The sequence below is a fragment of the Eschrichtius robustus genome, chromosome 1 (assembly GCF_028021215.1).
Source record: "Eschrichtius robustus isolate mEscRob2 chromosome 1, mEscRob2.pri, whole genome shotgun sequence".
NCBI lineage: Eukaryota > Metazoa > Chordata > Mammalia > Artiodactyla > Eschrichtiidae > Eschrichtius > Eschrichtius robustus.
In genome coordinates, this window is record NC_090824.1 from 22,345,747 (window position 1) to 22,366,115 (window position 20,369).

Below are 20,369 nucleotides of genomic sequence, written 5' to 3' on the forward strand. Positions count from 1 at the left end.
ATTTAGCATCCAGTTTTTTAAATACAGACTTAATTTTTTAATTTTATGTTTATAGCACCATTGAGCAGAAGGTACAGAGATTTCCCATGTACCCCTGCTCCCACATGTCACAGCTTCCCCCACTATCAGCACCCCTCTCCACAGTGGTACAGTTGTTATAACTGATGAGCCCTACATTGACACATCATTGTCATCCAAAGTCTGTATTTTACATTAGGGTTCACTCTTGTTGTGTGTTCTACAGGATTGGACAAACATAATGACATGTATCCACCATTATAGTATCATAGAGTAGTTTCACTGTCTTAAAAATCCTCTGTGTTTCACTATTCATCCCTCTCTCCCCTAACTTCTGGCAAGTACTGATCTTTTTATTGTTTCCATAGTTTTGCCTTTTCCAGAACCTAATACGGTTGGAATCATACAGTGTGTAGCCTTTTCAGATTGGCTCCTTTTACTTAGTAATATGCCTCTAAGTTTCCTCCATGTCTTTTCATGGCTTGGTAGCTCTTTTAAAAATTTTTTTTCTTAAAGCACTGCATAATATTTCATTGTTTGGATGTACCACAGTGTATTTATCTGTTCACATACAGAAGCCCGTCTTGGTTGCTTCCAAGTTTTGGCGATTATGAATACAACTGCTGTAAACTAAATGTCTGCGTGCAGATTTTTGTGTGGACGTAAGTTTTCATCTCTTTTGGGTAAATACCAAAGAGTGTGATGGCTGGATTATATGGCAAGAGTACGTTTAGTTTTGTAAGAATCTTCCAAACTGTCTTCCAGAATGGCTGTATCATTTTTCCCTCTACCAGCAGTGAATGAGATTTCCTGTTGTTCTGTATCCTTGTCAACATTTGAAGTTGTCAATGTTCTGGATTTTGGCCATTCAGATAGGTTTGTAGTGGCATATCATTGTTGTTGTTTTTTTTTTTAATTTGCATTTCCCTAATAACATGTGGTGTGGAGCATCTATTCGTATGCTTATTTGCCGTATGTGTATCTTTTTTGGTGAGATATTCATTAAAGTCTTTGGCCCATTTCTTAGTATGGTTGTTTGTTTTCTTATTGTTAGTTTTAAGAGTCCTTTGTATATTTTGGATGGCAGTTCTTTATCAGATATGTCTTTGCAAATAATTTCTCACAGTCTGTGGCTTGTCTTTTCATTCTCTTGACAATGTCTTTCACAGAGCCAAAATTTTTAATGAAGTCCAGCTTGTCATTTCTTTCTTTCATGGACTGTGACTTTGGTGTTGCATCTAAAAAGCCATCACCAAACCCCAAATCATTCTCTTGTCTTCTAAGAGTTTTATAATTTTGCATTTTACATTTAAATCTGTGATCCATTTTGAATTAATTTTTGTGAAAGGTGTAAGATCTGTGTCTAGATTCATTTTTTTGCATGTAGGGCTTCAGTTCCAGCACCGTTTGTTGAAAAACTATCTTTTCTCCATTGTATTGCCTTTGCTTCTTTGGCAAAGATCAGTTGACTGTTTTTATGTGGGCCTACTTCTGGACTCTCTATTCTGTCCCATGTATCTACCTGACCATTTTTTTTTTGCCAGTACCACACTGTTTTGTTGGATAGTGTCAGTCCTCTAAATCTTTTCTTCTCCTTCAGTACTGCACTGGCTATTCTGGATTCTTTGACATTCCATGTAACTTTAGAATCAAGTTGTCAATATACAAAGAATAACTTGCTGGGATTTTGATTGTGCTTGCATTGAATCTATTGATGAAGTTGGGAAGAACTGACATTTTGACAATATTGAATCTTCCTGTCCATGAACATGGAATATCTCTCCATTTATTTTGTTAATCTTTATTTTGTTAATCTTTATTTTGTTAATCTTTATTTTGTTAATCTTTCTTTCATCAGAGTTTGGTAGTTTTCATCATATAGATTTTGTTAGGTTTATACCTAAGTATTTAATTTTTTTGGATGCTAATGTAAATGGTATTGTGTCTTTAATTTCAAATTTCACTTGTTTTTTGCTGATATTAGCATCCAATTTTAATGTCTTCTCTTCTTGATTTTTAAACCCATTTCTGTTGTCAGACCTGCTTATCTCATGAGTCTTTCTTTTAGAAAGAGACAGCAAGCCAGTAGTGGAATTTTTTTCAGATTCACACACACACACACACACACACACACACACACACACACACACACACACACACGTATTTTTTTTCCAATATATGCATACAATTAAGATTCTATCTTTTTGTTACTTGGAGATTGGTGACAAAATTTAATCACATTGTAGAAGTGGTTATCAACAATATGACTGGCTTTTTCTTATGTTGATTAGGAAGACTTTGTGTTTGAAAATTGTTAGAATGCTTTTTCAGTGGAGGTGTTGATTTAGGTTGTGGAATTTAATTACTCTGGATGTATTTCTTTTTGAAAGTTTGTGTTTAACAGAAATGTTGATACTGAAATTTTATAATGGTTTCTAGTAGACTATTTCAGACTATTTAAATATTAATGCTTCTTACTCAGATGCCTAAATTACTGTAGAAACTCTTGTAAGCATTTGATGTTACAAATTCCCCAGATTCCCTACACATAGCTCAATATGTTGCCTAAGTTAGAATTTCCACATTGCCAGAAAATCTTCACTGGATGGCAAATTTTGACATACCTATCCTAATATATTTGCATGCCATTAAGTTTGCTTGAGTTTCATGTGATGTTGTAATTTAATCATATTTTAACATCAAATACTTTAAAATTTATTTTTAAAAGTAAAATATAAGGTATTAGATTATTCATCAAATTTTCATAAAGATGCACATAGGAATTCTTATTTTGTTTGGAAAAAGATTCGGTGGTACATTTGTTATATGTTTTGTTGTCTCATAAAGTCTAGTTATTTTTGGTGTCTTTGAGGACTAGAAGAATCTCTCTTTTTTTTAACTACTTCCTAGGTTAAAAAAAAAACCCTTAAAGTTCTCTTGTCATTGTGACAGTGGACTTCTTCACCTTCTTTTAACAGTTCTAGAGTTTTCATCTTTATAGAATACTTGTATTATTTTTAAAAATGCTACATAAGAAATTACACTCATCACGCTCTGCCTGCTGTTTGTTCCTCTACCCACTGCAAAATGACTTCCACTTCTGCTTCTAAAATTGACTTTGCTTAGTTTACTAGTGGTCTTCTCTGTCAAATTCAAAGGAATCTTTCCATTACTTGCCTTACTTGACTCCTGTTTGTTTCCTCTTAGAACTCTTCCACTGACTTCATTGTTCCTACTCTTTCCTGGTTCTTCTGTCTTAATTGTTTTCAGTCTTTGTATTTGAATCTTTTCCTCTTGTTTACAGTTTGCCTTTTAAATGCCGCTGTTGTCTAGAATCCTATTTATGATTTTTCTCACTTAGTACCTCTCCCTAGGGGTTGTTATTTAATCTTATGCCTTAGCTATCACCTACAAACGATGATCCCTAAATCTAGCTCATCTCACTCTCCTAACCTTCAACCCTCCAGAAGGAGTTGTTCATTGGGCATCAATATATGCCTTTCCAGAATGCTCAGTCAGCCGATTTACAACTGAATTCATACTTTCCTCAAAACCTGTTTTTATGTCCTATCTTAATTGATCGTATCATTCTTTATCCAGATAAGCCTAAAATACAAAGAACATCCAAACTTATTCCTTCTCCCCTCCATCTAATTAGTCTCTACATTCTGTCTATTTGTAGATCCTGATATCTCTTGAAGTTGCTTCTTTCTTGTTCCCCCTAGCCCAGTTTAGCCATGCTTCATCTCATCTCTGTTACCCTCTTAACTTGTCTTACTCTGTTGAATAGCTTGTCTGTAATCTGTCTTCTGTACTGGTACTAAAGGGACCCTTCTAAGACACAAACCTTTCATGTTATTCTCTTGATTAAAACCTCTCATTATAATTTATTGAGTTCTTACAGGGCATTATGCTACTCATTTTACACTGTCTCCTTTAGTTCTTACAACTATTCTATGAGGGGGGAATATTCTTACTTCCATTTTAATGACTTAAAAAAAAGAGACTAAAGAACAAAGAAATTGAGTGCCTTGCTTAAAGTTACATTTGTTGGAAGTAGCAGACCAAATCTTTTTTCTACCCAAACTTGAACTCTTACCTACTATCCTGTACTGACCCATCATTGTTTGTAGCAAGAGTTCTTTAAAATGGAACATATAACCCGCTGGGTGTGGGAGGAGAGTGTTTGTAACACTATATTTTATACTTTATGTTTTAAGTATTTTATTTTTGATAAATGTTTCATTATATGTGTATATATGTGTATATATCCATATATTTATATATATCCACACTCATATTTTATATCTATATTATGAAACATATCAAAGTATTGTCATCACACCAAATACATGTGTGTTTTATAAACATACATATATGTATATGTGCTTATACACATATTCATATGTATTATCTCCATAATTTGTATAATATATTCACACTAATGTTAATTTGTATATGTGTGTGTATACACTAATGTTACATATATCATGAAACATGTCTATGTCTATATGTAGATAGGTACTGTAGAGAGATATATGCACACACATATGCATATATAAATTTATAAAATAAAAAATGTATTTATAAGATGAATGAATGTGTGTATTTGTCAAATGAATAAATACATTTACACATAAAAAATATGCATATTTTCACGTTGAAGACCTAGCAGGGGTGGGCAGAGTATGGCCCATGGGCCAAATCCAGACCGCCTCCTGTTTTTGTAAAGAAACTTCATTGGACTAAAGCTACTCCCATTCATTTATGCATTGTCCAGGTCACTTTTGCAATATAATAGCAGAAATAAGTAGTTGTGACAGAGGCCATATAGCTGAAATATTTACTGTCTGACCCTTTACAGAAAACGTTTGTTAACTCCTGGTCTGTAGGCTAATTTCTAAGCTCCCTGGCAGTGCATAACTCCCTGCTGACTCTCCTGTTTCCCGCCCTCATATGTATTAGCTATGTAGAACTCCTGTGTGTGCAGTTACCTGAATATGAAATCCAATATTGTTCCTCTATGCTTTATGCTGTTTCCTTTCCCTGAAATATCACCCCAACTCCATCTCCTTTGCTTGGTGAAATTTTGTATCTATTTTTTAGAACTACCATAGTAACCAGTTCTTCCTACCTCAGTTTCTCATTAAGATAGTTAATCATTCTATCCTTTGGACTATTTTTGTATAATAACCATTTATTATACAGAAATTATACAGCTATAGAGAAATATTTGTCTAGTATCTATAAGTGCTCTTATCACACTATTAAAATACCTATGTATCTTTCATCCAAAATGTACAATTTTGACATTTTAATATTTCTAAAGTTAGGATGTGTCTTACGAATGATCTATAAATTGGATTTGCTAGTGTTTCCTTCCTTCTTTCCTATTCTGGAAAGGAAGCTACTAGAAAAAGAGTAGTTTTAAATTGATAACATATGTTCCAATTTTTGACATCTTAAATTCATGGAAGTACTTTATTTATATGTTTTCTTTCTATTCTTGGAATACAAGCTCATTGAGAAAAGGATTTTAGTGTTATTTATCTTTGAAAAAGATGGTGTTAATAGTGCCCTGTTCATCATATACCAAGTATTTCATGTTGAACTAAAAATAAATACTAAGTCAATTTGTATTGTTCAGTGATACAATTGTAGGTAGTAGTCTCCAGAATTAATAGATTAGAGGTCATAACACAATCAAGATTTAGCAGCATCATTTGTTTACGTTGCAAGAAAAGTGTTTTGTTGTGTGAACTTCACTAACTTCAGTTAGGTGGAGAAGCTTAGTTGAAAATTCTTTCAGTATTTTTGTTTTAGAGTTTGGGGGTAATATAGGAATGTAAGGCAAATTAAAGAAAAAATGCATAGCATTTTCTTGAAATAAATTGTACTAGAAATCAGATAACACTTTAAGTTTAGTATCAAAATGTGATAATATTGGATGACACAGCAATGTGTATATTCTAGAAAACTGTGTGAGACTTGAAACAATAGAATGACAAATTCTGAAAAGTCTGTTGGGTGACAGTGACAGTTAATAAGTGGATTGTATTAGGTAGAGTATTAAAACATACCATTCGAAAGTACATTATCCTGTGAGTAACGAACAACCATCAAGCTTTACATTTTCTCTTTTAAGGGGTTGAGCGGGAAAAAGAGGATCTGGAGAAGCAGATGTCAGATTGGAGAGTGCAGCTGAACTTCAGTGCAATGGCATCTGAGTTAGAGGAAGTGAAGCGGTGCTTGGAGCGAAAAGACAAGGAGAGAGTACGTTTGGCAGCACAAGTAGAGGTGACTTTGCTGTTTTTAAGCTGTATTCAAAGGACTTCAGTTCTGTTTCACAGAATTGCTTAATGAAATTTTAATATAAAGATTGTGATGTTTTATGAACTCTAGTTTGGATATAGATAAGGTAAAGTTATATAGATGACCACTTTAATTACATATAAAAATTTCTCTTCATTGGGACCTCAAAGCCAGGATACCTATCAAACTTGAAAATATTCTTGTTCCAGTAGCAATTGAGCCCGTCCCTCACACAGAGGGGCCTTTTTTCTTTGAAGAAACAGTTATTTGGGGGGGGTGAAACTGGCAGAAGGCACAGCAAAAAGTTATTAGTGATATTTTTTCTTTGGAAACATAAAGGGTTTCAAATCTCCAGCTGTTTTCTATGAGGTAGAGTTGATGCCTCCATCAATTTAGAGTTGTGTAGTAGTCATGAATGATGTGGTAACCATGAGTGAAGTGTAACTAGGCAGCTACCATTTCCAGGTTGCCTTTTATCTAGTACAGATGGCGTAAGTATCAGAAAATATTAAAAATCAAAGGAAAGGGGCTTCCCTGGTGGCGCAGTGGTTGAGAATCTGCCTGACAATGCAGGGGACACAGATTCGAGCCCTGGTTTGGGAAGATCCCACATGCCGCAGAGTAACTGGGCCCGTGCGCCACAACTACTGAGCCTGCGCGTCTGGAGCTTGTGCTCCGCAACAAGAGAGGCCGCGACAATGAGAGGCCCGTGCGCCGCGATGAAGAGTTGCCCCCGCTCGCCACAACTAGAGAAAGCCCTTGCACAGAAACGAAGACCCAAAACAGCCAAAAATAAAGTAACTAAATAAATAAATATTAAAAAAAAGAAAAAAAAAAAAAAAAGAAGGATCCACTAGCTAAAAAAGAAAAAAAATCAAAGGAAAGAACTTCATAAAAAGAAAATGGCTTAATTCCTATTTTAATTATGCAAATTAGATCAAACATGGAGGACACATTTGGAAACAGATATGTATCAGTCTTACTCTGTTCTTATTAGTGAAGTTGTGTTCTAATTGTAATAAGTTGCCAGATTTGAAGAATTTCCTAAATAATAATAAAAGGTAGAAAATTGGTGTTAAAAGCATATAACTTTATACAATCCAAAGGAAATATTTAATGTTACTGCAGTCTGAGTTTCTCTTTCATCTTGTCTGTACATTAATAGAAAATGTATTTTAATTAATTAATTAATTAACTTTAAGCTGATAGTTAAGTTTAAACACAGTCTAAAATCTCTACATTTTTTATTCCCCCCCCACCATGTTTTATGTTTTTGACATCAAATTTTACATCTTTTTGTGTATCCTTAACTGTTTATTGTAGTTACAGTTGATTTTCTGACTTGTCTTTTAACCTTCCACTAGCTTTTTAAGTGGTTGATTCACTGCCTTTACTATATATTTTCCTTTACCAGTAAGGTGTTTTCCTTTCATATATTTTCCTACCTTTATAGGGCCTTTCCTTTTTCACCTAATGAAGTTCCTTTAACATTTCTTGGAAGGCTGGTTTAGTGGTGTTAACCCCTTCTTAGTTTTTTCTTGTCTGGGAAACTCTTTATCTCTTCTTCAATTCTGAATAACTTTGCCACATGAGTATCCTTGGTTGTAGGTGTTTTTCCTCTCATCACTTTAAATAAAATATATCATACCACTCCCTTCTGGCCTGTAAAGTTTCTGCTGAGAAATCAGGTGATAGCTTTATGGGGCTTCCCTTGTATGTGACTTGATTTTTTTTTTTTTTTTTGCTGCCTTTAAAATTCTCTCTTTAACTTCTACTGTTTTAATTATGGTATGTCTTGGTGTGGATCTCTTTGGGTTCATCTTGTTTGGGATTTTCTTTGCTTCCTGGACCTGGATATCTGTTTCTTCCAGCAGGTTAAATTTTCAGCCGTTATTTCATCAAATACATTTTCTACCCCTTTCTTTCTCCTCTCCTTCTGGGACCTCTATAATGTGAATGTTACTATGCTTGATGTTATCTTAGAGGTCTCTTAAACTCTCCTCATTTTTAAAAATTCTTTTTTCTTTTTGCTGTTCTGATTTAGTGATTTCAGCTATTCTGTCTTCCAGGTTGCTTACGTATTCTTCTGCATCACCTCATCTGCAGTTGATTGCCTCTAGTGTATTTTTCATTTCAGTTATTGTATTCTTCACCTCTGATTCCTTCTTTTTTATATTTTCTAATTCTTTTTCGAAGTTCTAATTGTGTTCTTCCTTTCTCCCAAGTTCAGTGAGCATTTTTACGAGCATTGCTTTAAACTCTGTATCAGGTAAATTACTTACCTTCATTTCATTAGTTTTGTGTTTTTTTCCTGGGGTTTTATTTTGTTCGTTTGTTTGGAACAGAGTCCTCAGTCTTCTCATTTTGCTTCACTTTTTGTGTTTGTCTCCATGAATTCAGAGAAACAGTTACCTCTCCATGTCTTGAAGATGTGTCCTTGTGTAGGAGTGTCTTTATACAGACTATGTATGTCCAGTGGCTTTTATGGAAGGGCTGGAGCCGAAGTGATCCTGGGCTTCTCCTGGGGTGTATTGGGGGCTGCTCCCTGGTGGTAGGGGTGCTGGAGCTGGAGCCGTATGGGCTGGGGCTTTGCCCAAGGCCCATAGAGGGCCACCACCTTGGCAAGGGGGCTGGAGCCAGAGGGGCTAGAGTTGGAGCCCAGCATGAACCAAGGCTTCTCCAGGGGTGTGCCAGGGATTGCCGCCTTGGTGGGGGACTGGAGAGGGAGCCTTGCGTGGGCTGGGGGGGGTCTGATGAGGCAGTCTTGGCAGGACAGCTAGGGTGTTAGGCACTTGTCACTCTGCTGCCTCTGTTCTGGGACTTGGAGTAAGTTTGTGTTGCCAGTCTTTAAGAGCAAAGTCTCAGTTTTCTACAGCCCTCCAGCTCTCCTGGCTGTAAGCCCTGCTGGTTTTCAAAACCAGTTAAGGGGGCTTGTCTTCCAGGTGCCAGTCTGCAGGGCTGGGGTACCCGAAGTTGGGACTGAACCCCTTGTTCCTTAGGGAGGACCTCTGAGTTTGTGACATCTCCTTTCTCTTTTGGGTCACCTGCTGGGGGTTGACCTGCTGGGTTGTGACTAAATTACTTCTCTTCCCCTTGTACTCATCTTGGTGTGGTTTTCTTTCTTTATATCCTTAATTGTGGAAGAGCTATTCTGCTAGTCTTCAGGTCATTCTCAGAGATAGTTGTTCTATAAGTAGTTGAAGTTTTCGTGTGTCCTTGGGAGGAGGTGAGCTGAAGGTCTTCCTACTCTGCCATCTTGATCTTGCCTTCCTCTCTACATGTTTAATAAATTCTTACTAGAAATATTCTCAGAGCAGTTGTAATTGTAGGACTTTTAAAGTTTTTTTATGAGAATTATTTAGCCTTTTATTCTGCTGACAAATGTGGTAAAATATATGATTATTTTGTCAAAGTTAAATATTAAAAAAAAAAACAAACTATGCTAATGATGCCAGAGGCAGAAAAATCTCTTTGCTGAGTTGTTTAAAACCACATGTTGGTCTGTCCTCCCTCCCTCCTTCCTCTTCTCCCTTCCTTCCCATTGTTTCTTTTTATTTACCATTTATGGAATAAATTGAAAAAACCTCAAGTATGTAGACATTTAAAAATTATTTATACTGTAATAATGCTCTCATTGAAAGAGGCTGGCTTTCCCTTTGTCCTAAATTAATAGTTCTTTTACATTTTCACATGTGTTACCAGAAGAGTTGGAATTCTCTTGGGTTAGTTGGGGTAGGTTGTATAGATTTGGATATGAACCACAATTGGAGAGAAGGATTGAACATTTACTCACATATGAAATAGTTAATGACCATCTATTACATGCCAGGCACTGTTCTAGTTACTGGTGACATAGCAATGAACAAAAACCCCTCAGATTTCCCTGTTCTATGAAGATGATATTCTAAAATTGACATAGAATGTTCTTTGAGTTTGTTGCGAGTATAATTGAAATTCCTTTTGGGGGATGAAAGATTTTTTTCCTAATTTCCATTGAAAAGGATATCACAAAAAGACATTGTTCATACTCGAAGAAATTACCATTTATCAGTTTTCCCTGATTTTTCTTATTTTTAACAGTAAAATAATTAATTAAATTTATATCAGTTGTTTTAGATTTAGTGACACTTCTGATTATGGCTTGTTTATTTTTTATACTTGTGGAGGCCCTTTGAATATCTTTATTCCTAAGCTATTCTCAAAGTGACATCTAGTATAGACTTTGTGAGAGAGATATATATAGGTCATGGATCACTCAATTTAATCTCTAACAGTGGAAAATTTATTGAAATTTAATTGAAAAACATTTAGCCTCTGCTTTACTTTTGGTGGCATGGAGTATTGCCTTATACATTCTATAAAAAATGGAAATTAATCTCCTTTAGTTGCTTTTTTGGAAATCGAATGTAAGTAAGAAAAGATGCATAAAATGAGATTATTGATCAGGCCCAAGAACATTTGAATGGTAACATTTCTTGTGGTTTGTTTGATCATTAATGTCTTTCTCTTTAACCTTGACCTAACACCTCTCCTGCAGAACCTTATACAGTCTTGTAGACTCATTTTTTCTTTATCTTCCGTCCTCATTTCCATCTTTTGTCTCTGTTCTAGTTGTTCAGTGTTTCCATAGTGTCCTCTTTTTGTGGAAATTCTAAAGCTTTTCCTCCCTGAAGCCTTCTTCGATTGTATCCATTGCAAGTGATAATCCTTCTTTCTGAACCATCCTTTTGCCTATGTCACTGAGGATCGTATGGCACCCATCTCACACTGTCTTAAAGTAATCTGGATATGTTTCTTTAAAATTTCAAAGCAGGTTGAAATAAAGGAGAAATGGGGCTGCAGAAGAAAGCGGTCCTGTCACCAAGACAAATCTGACCTTGATGTCCCTACCTTGGTAAAGATACCATTTTTCAGTGTCTTGTCCTCTGGACAAGACATCTGGAAACTTGAGTTTTCTGTGTCCTAGAATTAATGTGACCCAGGATGCTGGTTCATATTAATAGTGACACTTGCAAGAGAACAGTATATAGAAGAGTGCCAGTTCATTGATGTACCCTGTGGGAATCCTACGTGGATATTTATACACTCTTCTCTTGTGCAGGGCACCAGTCTCCCAGTTTTCTGTACCTACATTTTAGAAAGCTGAATTAGTAACCAAAAAGTTGTTGGCGAACACAGAATCAGAGAGTAATGATGTCTAAAGGACTGTTTGTTCGTGGCTATGGTAAGGCTCCCCCACCCTCTACCTCTCTTTTTTTTTTTTTTTTTTTTTATAGTGGTGAGAGTGGACATCCTTGTCTCGTTCCTGATCTTAGAGGAAATGCTTTCAGTTTTTCACCATTGAGAATGATGTTTCCTGTGGGTTTGTCATATATGGCCTTTATTATGTTGAGGTAGGTTCCCTCTATGCCCACTTTCTGGAGAGTTTTTATCATAAATGGGTGTTGAATTTTGTCGAAAGCTTTTTCTGCATCTATTGAGATGATCATATGGTTTTTATTCTTCAATTTGTTAATATGGTGTATCACATTGATTGATTTGCGTATACTGAAGAATCCTTGCATCCCTGGGATAAATCCCACTTGATCGTGGTGTATGATCCTTTTAATGTGTTGTTGGATTCTGTTTGCTAGTAGTTTGTTGAGGATTTTTGCATCTATAATCATCAGTGATATTGGTCTGTAATTTTCTTTTTTTGTAGTGTCTTTGTCTGGTTTTGGTATCAGGGTGATGGTGGCCTCATAGAATGAGTTTGGGAGTGTTCCTTCCTCTGCAATATTTTGGAAGAGTTTGAGAAGGATAGGTGTTAGCTCTTCTCTAAATGTTTGATAGAATTCACCTGTGAAGCCATCTGGTCCTGGGCTTTTGTTTGTTGGAAGATTTTTAATCACAGTTTCAATTTCATTACTTGTGATTGGTCTGTTCATATTTTCTGTTTCTTCCTGGTTCAGTCTTGGAAGGTTATACCTTTCTAAAAATTTGTCCATTTCTTCCAGGTTGTCCATTTTATTGGCATAAAGTTGCTTGTAGTAGTCTCTTAGGATGCTTTGTATTTCTGCAGTGTCTGTTGTAACTTCTCCTTTTTCATTTCTGATTTTATTGATTTGAGTCCTCTCCCTCTTTTTCTTGATGAGTCTGGCTGATGGCTTATCAATTTTGTTTATCTTCTCAAAGAACCAACTTTTAGTTTTATTGATCTTTGCTATTGTTTTCTTTGTTTCTATTTCATTTATTTCTGCTCTGATCTTTATGATTTCTTTCCTTCTGCTAACTCTGGGTTTTGTTTGTTCTTCTTTCTCTAGTTTCTTTAGGTGTAAGGTTAGATTGTTTATTTGAGATTTTTCTTGTTTCTTGAGGTAGGCTTGTATAGCTATAAACTTCCCTCTTAGAACTGCTTTCGCTGCATCCCATAGGTTTTGGGTCGTCGTGTTTTCATTGTCATTTGTCTCTAGGTATTTTTTTATTTCCTCTTTGATTTCTTCAGTGATCTCTTGGTTATTTAGTAACGTATTGTTTAGCCTCCATGTGTTTGTCTTTTTTACATTTTTTTCCCTGTAATTCATTTCTAATCTCATAGCGTTGTGGTCAGAAAAGATGCTTGATATGATTTCAATTTTCTTAAATTTACTGAGGCTTGATTTGTGACCCACGATGTGATCTATCCTGGAGAATGTTCCGTACGCACTTGAGAAGAACGTGTAATCTGCTGTTTTGGGATGGAATGTCCTATATATATCAATTAAATCTATCTGGTCTATTGTGTCATTTAAAGCTTCTGTTTCCTTATTTATTTTCATTTTGGATGATCTGTCCATTGGTGTAAGTGAAGTGTTAAAGTCCCCCACTATGATTGTGTTACTGTCAATTTCCTCTTTTATAGCTGTTAGCAGTTGCCTTATGTATTGAGGTGCTCCTATGTTGGGTGCATATATATTTATAATTGTTATATCTTCTTCTTGGATTGATCCCTGGATCATTATGTAGTGTCCTTCCTTGTCTCTTGTAACATTCTTTATTTTAAAGTCTATTTTATCTGTGATGAGTATAGCTACTCCAGCTTTCTTTTGATTTCCATTTGCATGGAATATCTTTTTCCATCCCCTCACTTTCAGTCTGTATGTGTCCCTAGGTCTAAAGTGGGTCTCTTGTAGACAGCATATATATGGGTCTTGTTTTTGTATCCATTCAGCCAGTCTATGTCTTTTGGTTGGGGCATTTAATCCATTCACGTTTAAGGTAATTATCGATATGTATGTTCCTATGACCATTTTCTTAATTGTTTTGGGTTTGTTTTTGTAGGTCCTTTACTTCTCTTGTGTTTCCCACTTAGAGAAGTTCCTTTAGCATTTGTTGTAGAGCTGGTTTGGTGGTGCTGAATTCTCTTAGCTTTTGCTTGTCTGTAAAGCTGTTGATTTCTCCATCAAATCTAAATGAGATCCTTGCCGGGTAGAGTAATCTTGGTTGTAGGTTCTTCCCTTTCATCACTTTAAGTATATCATGCCACTCCCTTCTGGCTTGCAGAGTTTCTGCTGAGAAATCAGCTGTTAACCTTATGGGGAGTTCCCTTGTATGTTATTTGTCGTTTTTCCCTTGCTGCTTTCAATAATTTTTCTTTGTGTTTAATTTTTGCCACTTTGATTACTATGTGTCTCGGCGTGTTTCTCCTTGGGTTTATCCTGTATGGGACTCTCTGCGCTTCCTGGACTTGGGTGGCTATTTCCTTTCCCATGTTAGGGAAGTTTTCGACTGTAATCTCTTCAAATATTTTCTCTGGTCCTTTCTCTCTCTCTCCACCTTCTGGGACCCCTATAATGCGAATGTTGTTGCGTTTAATGTTGTCCCAGAGGTCTCTTAAGCTGTCTTCATTTCTTTTCATTCTTTTTTCTTTAGTCTGTTGCGCAGCAGTGAATTCCACCATTCTGTCTTCCAGGTCACTTATCCGTTCTTCTGCCTCAGTTATTCTGCTATTGATTCCTTCTAGTGTAGTTTTCATTTCAGTTATTGTATTGGTCATCTCTGTTTGTTTGTTCTTTAATTCTTCTAGGTCTTTGTTAATCATTTCTTGCATCTTCTCAATCTTTGCCTCCATTCTTATTCCGAGGTCCTGGATCATCTTCGCTATCATTATTCTGAATTCTTTTTCTGGAAGGTTGCCTATCTCCACTTCATTTAGTTGTTTTTCTGGGGTTTTTTCTTGTTCCTCCATCTGGTACATAGCCCTCTGCCTTTTCATCTTGTCTATCTTTCTGTAACTGTGGTTTTTGGTCCACAGGCTGCAGGATTGTAGTTTTTCTTGCTTCTGCTGTCTGCCCTCTGGTGGTTGAGGCTATCTAAGAGGCTTGATGGGAGGCTCTGGTGGTGGGTAGAGCTGACTGTTGCTCCCCTCTACCTCTCTTTTAACAGCATTCTTGTACCCAGAGATCCTGTTTACTTTAGCAGATTCTGTCTTTATTCCTGGAGTATGTTGAACTGATTTCTTCTGTCTTTCTAACAATCTCCTCTGCTTCCACTCTGATGCTTAACCTTCTGTTTACATTTTCTTTTGATATGTTGCTGTGCACAGATTTTGCTCTGGGGCATTTACCAGTATGCATTGATGTTATAATTCAAACTTGTGGCATTCTGGGAGCCACTTATGAATTAAAGACTTAGACCCTTTTCAAATCATAAATGAGTATGGGGTAAGAACCCGATCTTATCTCAATATCCTTTTATGCACTCCCTGCAAACAACGTCTCACCCATTTTAGGCACTCAGTTAATATTTGTTGACTGAAGTAATATATTGTAGAAAAACTTTACAGTTAATTTTCAAAGCTAACATTTGTTGTCCAGTCATTCCTTAAAAGCACATTAATTTCTGGAAGAGTTGTCAGTATTCAAGGGGACCTTTGCTCTTTCTCACTAATTGCATTCGTTTTTGTTGATCCAGAATATATATTTTAAGCAGTTGTTCTACACTGGGGAAAAAACAATGAAAATAGCTTGTGAAAAACCCAAATGAAAGCTACATTTGAGTTTGCATAATTTACTTTTCAAATTCTGTCTAAGACCTTAAATCTGTATGTGCATAAAAAATACTAAGTGTGGTTTTTCTCTTCTTCTAAACTTGAGTTGAACCTCATTAACCTTGATAGGCTATTTGTATTCATAAGAATTCCAAGCATTCTTGATCAATGATTCCTCCTGATTTAATCTCAGCCTTCATGTTCCATCAACTTACTCTTCTTGGAAAAAAAAAAAAAATTTGACTTTTAAATTCAATGAAGAACTTCAAAGAAAAAAAAGCAAGGTGCTGTACATAATATAGATTAAGTTTTGAAAGTGATAATTGAGTGACAACTGACATGATTATTCATTAGCAGAAACTTGGGACTGTAATGCCAGCACTTCCTTTTAAGAAGAGAGAAGATTGTGGAAAATAAATGATAATCAGTAAGAACTTTTTTATGATTAGTACAGTAGAAACAGAAGGAAGATTGTTCCTTTCATGCATGCTTTTAGGATAAACTGTTTTGATTTTTGCATTTTTTATATAAAGCTGGCCACTTTCCTACGCAGTAATGCCCACTTCAATACTACTTTTAAACCCTTCTTAGAGACCTACGGTCTTAGACATCTTAATAACCTTGTCTGTAATTTCCTATTGTACTTCTTTTTTTAAAATCTTAATAATTTCTTCCTTATCCAAGGGCATGTTGTAAAATAAGGTATTACCTGAGCAATAAGTAATATTTAATATACAGGTTAGATTATAAAGAAAAATATTGGTAGCAAAACTTTATAGAGAAAGGCTAAAATTGTGGAACCTAGTAGAGATCAAGTCTGCCACTATTATTAACCAAATTAACTCTCCCATTAGGACAATTGCTAAGACCGTAGATACACTGTACTCCAAGTTCTTAAAAAAGATGATTATTGGCAGAGATGCTGTACAAGTAAAAACTCTAAAACTAAACAAACCTTTACACTTCCTGAAAGATTTAGCTTAATTCCAAGGTCTTTCATCTATATGGAAAAAATAGGAATTTTAGGAGTTGTGAAGAAAGGCCGTTTTTCTATTTTCTGTAACTGAGTTGCAACGAATATTTCCATAAAGCCAGAAAGTAGAAGTGGACTGAGCATTTTAATTTTGCTTTTAAACTATCACTAATATTTATTATAATTTATCATTTGAATGTGGTGAATAAGGAAATAATTTAGGAATAAAAATGTCCATTTTCAAGTTCTTTCTTTTCTGAAATCATGATGATTTCTGCATCATTTTTTACATATAAATTGAATATGTAGGCCTTTGTGATTCTTTGTGCGTATATGATGTGTGTGTGCTTGTTCGTGTGTGTGCATGCATGCTTGAGGTGGTGCTGAGAGAGGGAGAAACTTACATTCCTCACAAAATAATGGTGTATCGAAAACATATATTAGCTATAGATTTAATATTTAAAGCAATTATAAAGATAAAATATAGCCTTAGGAATAATGATTGAAGGACTTGCTTTAGAAAAATGGGTGATATGAAACAAATGACGTAATGTTCTTTTTTTTTTTTTTTAGTAAATTTATTTATTTATTTTTGGCTGTGTTGGGTCTTCGTTTCTGTGCGAGGGCTTTCTCTAGTTGCGGCAAGCGAGGGCCACTCTTCATCGCAGTGCGTGGGCCTCTCACTGTCGCAGCCTCTCTTGTTGCGGAGCACAGGCTCCAGATGCGCGGGCTCAGTAGTTGTGGCTCACGGGCCCAGTTGCTCTGCGGCATGTGGGATCTTCCCAGACCAGGGCTTGAACCCGTGTCCCCTGCACTGGCAGGCAGATTCTCAACCACTGCGCCACCAGGGAAGCCCTGAGGTAATGTTCTTGCCTCAGTGATTGATGGTTGTTCATTTCTTGACTACCACAAATACCATTAAAAGGGGGATAAGTAGACTTTATAATAATCCAATTTAAACTGTTCGTGCATTATACCTGTAGTCCTAATCATTACCTTATCATTAGAGTGATTTTAATTTGATAGCATATCATTTTAAGTGGAAAACTAAATTGTTTTTTAGGTGTTTGTTTTCAGGCAACTTTCTACAAGTGGAAATGAGATTGTACTGAGCCTTAAACCACAAAAAAGTCAACACGTTCATTATACTCTTGGAAATGTTCAAATAGTATGAATTATCTTTGTAAGAAAATTAAACTAAATTATTCATATGCACTGAGAAAACATTCTTTTAGTTTTTAATAAGTATCCATGGCTAACATAAAGGTTAATGTTAGCAAGTTTTTTCAAATCTATTAAATGCATTTAGTCTCTAGTACTTCACTGGGTGAAGTATGTGTTTATATTATGCAGTCTTTTATTTTGGGGGAACCTGTAATGATAAAATGTTAGACTGTTTGCTCTTCCTTAAAGAAGATTATAAATTAGGCAAACTTTTGGCAATTCTGATTAAAGAACAGTACCTCCTACTAAGAAAAACTAGAAAAGCTGGGGAAGACATATATTTTAAAAAACCTGTTTGAAGTTATCAGAGAGTTAGCTGGGGACAAGGAGAGGAGGGATCAAGTGTTCTGTTAAGGAGTGGAATGGAAGGTGATGGGCCTGACACTTAGCATCATATTCCCTTGTAATGGGTTCTGAATCACAAATTGAGCAGCGTTTACAACAGAGCTTAGGCCCATTGAAGAGGAAGAGCCCGGTGAAAATCTTGCAGTTTCAGTTGGGGATACCCAAAGGGCTAAACTTCAGGAGTCTGGGTGAACTGAAAATACACTAACAGTCACGAAGACTGTAACATAGCTTTGAATCTGCTTTGGTTTTATCTGTCCTTATCCTTACTGCCCATTTACGCAAAAGTACAGTTGACTCTTGAACAACATGAGTTTGAATTGCATGGGTCCACTTATATGCAGATTTTTTTTATTTTTATTTATTTTTTTATTTTTTTGGCTGTGTTGGGTCTTCGTTTCTGTGCAAGGGCTTTCTCTAGTTGTGGCAAGCGGGGGCCACTCCTCATCACGGTGCGCGGGCCTCTCACTATCGCGGCCTCTCTTGTTGCGGAGGACAGGCTCCAGACGCGCAGGCTCAGTCGTTGTGGCTCACGGGCCCAGTTGCTCCGCGGCATGTGGGATCCTCCCGGACCAGGGCTCGAACCTGTGTCCCCTGCACTGGCAGGCAGATTCTCAACCACTGCGCCACCAGGGAAGCCCCAGATATTTTTAAATAGTAAATATTTCAGTACTACATGATCTGTGGTTGGTTGAATCCATGGACGTGGAGGAACCATGGATACGGAGGGCCAACTATAAATTATACTTGAGTTAAACCCCTGTGTTGTTCAAGGGTCAACTGTAAATCTTTCGGGGAAGAAGGTATGATCATACTGAGCCCTGATATTATTTCTATAATTTGTCATACAATGTCTAGCCTTTAATCAAAACTTAGCAGGCAGATCAGGAAACAAAACCACACTACTTTTTAGCAGGAGAAAAAAGAGCAAGAAATAGAAACCAGCAGATAGACTATTCAGATATGTGTTAACAGAAATCAACTTTAAACGATGGTTATTAATGTGTTAAGAAATTAGGTTATAAGATATTTAATCCTAGCAGAGAATAGGACATTATGAAAAGAATCACTAGAAATCTGAGAATTGAAATATATAATAACTAAATTAAGAGCTGGATAGGTAGGTAGAGTTTAATGGAAGATTAGACACATTTTTTTTTTTTCTTAATTCTCTAAAGAATTTTATGAGGCCTCCATCCATATATATGCTTAGGATGTATAATATAGTATGTGGTTTGGTTTCTGGTTTTGTGTTCTGTTTTTTTCTATTTTCTAATTGGCAATGAGAAAAACAACTTATGCAGTCGTTTCATTCAATACATTTTGATTAAGGGCCTGTTAGGTGTTGGGTCTGGTGCTAGGATCTGGGTGTACACAAGTGAAATCAACATTGCCCTCAATAAAGGCAAAATCACTGAACTTGCATTTAGCACTGAAGTGTCAATTCGCTAGAAAACCCAGGTCTCTTCAGTGTGGGTGGGCAGAATCACTGTGAGGCTTAAAATGGAGAACCAGGGGTATGGGCTTGGGGCCTTGAACCTTTGGAAGTGGGCATGGGGCTCCTCCATCCCTACTGCACCAAGATGGCTCCTACCCTCCAAGGACAGAACAGTATATATATTATATTGTTTATATATTATTATTATATATTATATATATATATATAAAGGCAAAGAGTCATCAGAAGACAGAACAGCAGAAATATCTTCAAATAGAAATTGGTATTTGGTGATTGAAAATCTGAAACAATGGTTTCATAGTTTTACAGGTTTAATGATTTCATTATTATGTCACATTCTTCATTTATATTTGTAGCCTTGGGTATGTGTACAGCCTCCATGACCACCAGGGATGATTATTGTTTTAGCTGGACCCTCTTTGATTGTCTATTTCCCTGCTCCTCCCATTCAGCTCTGGCTAGGCTGACTTTGTTGTTATCTCACTTAGCTTTTAGCCTCTCCACTAACTGCTAGCTGATTTTTTTTTTTTTTTGACAGTGCCCTTTGGTATAAATTGCTCCACAATCTGATTCAGTTAAAGTTGGGCCTCTCTGCAAGGGTAGGGTGTTGCCAGTCTTTGGGGCATTCTCTGATCCCAAGAGAGCTCTCCTTAGCTATCCTTTACTTGATTCTCTCTATGAAACTTCTATCTGATCTGTTGTTTCATTTGTTCCTACTAGTGATATGGAAACCACCAGCCTCTTAACTGCTCACACCCAAGATCGCCATTGTTTTTGACATCATCCTTAGAAATGAATTTTCTTATGCTCTGTTACAAATAACAGCAGAGCTGTTGAGCTTTCTGTTCATATGACCTCTCTCCTTCTCAGCATGACCTCTGCATCACTGCATTGGAGCTGAATTCAGGGACTATAATTTGTTTCCCTCTGGAGTGATACTCCAGGTCTTCAAGTGTGGTGTTGGGTAGGGATGGTAGTCTCTGATCTTCGCAGTTTGCCCCTTTTGTTATGGACCCTTCACTGTATTGAGC

At 36.3% G+C, this 20,369-nt stretch overlaps 1 protein-coding gene across 7 annotated transcripts in view; it reads left to right on the forward strand.

Annotated features, from left to right (window-relative positions):
• Positions 1–20,369, forward strand: part of CEP128 (centrosomal protein 128) — a 432,903-nt gene that overhangs the window by 110,469 nt on the left and 302,065 nt on the right. For 5 of the 7 annotated variants that reach the window (XM_068557945.1, XM_068558268.1, XM_068558030.1 and 2 more), the window contains one exon: positions 6,164–6,315. The exons of 1 other annotated variant lie outside the window; for it this stretch is intronic. In XM_068557945.1, coding sequence (XP_068414046.1) covers positions 6,164–6,315 — 152 coding nt within the window. The remainder of the gene's footprint in view (positions 1–6,163; positions 6,316–20,369) is intronic. One more of the 7 variants, XM_068558193.1, reaches the window with a different exon arrangement.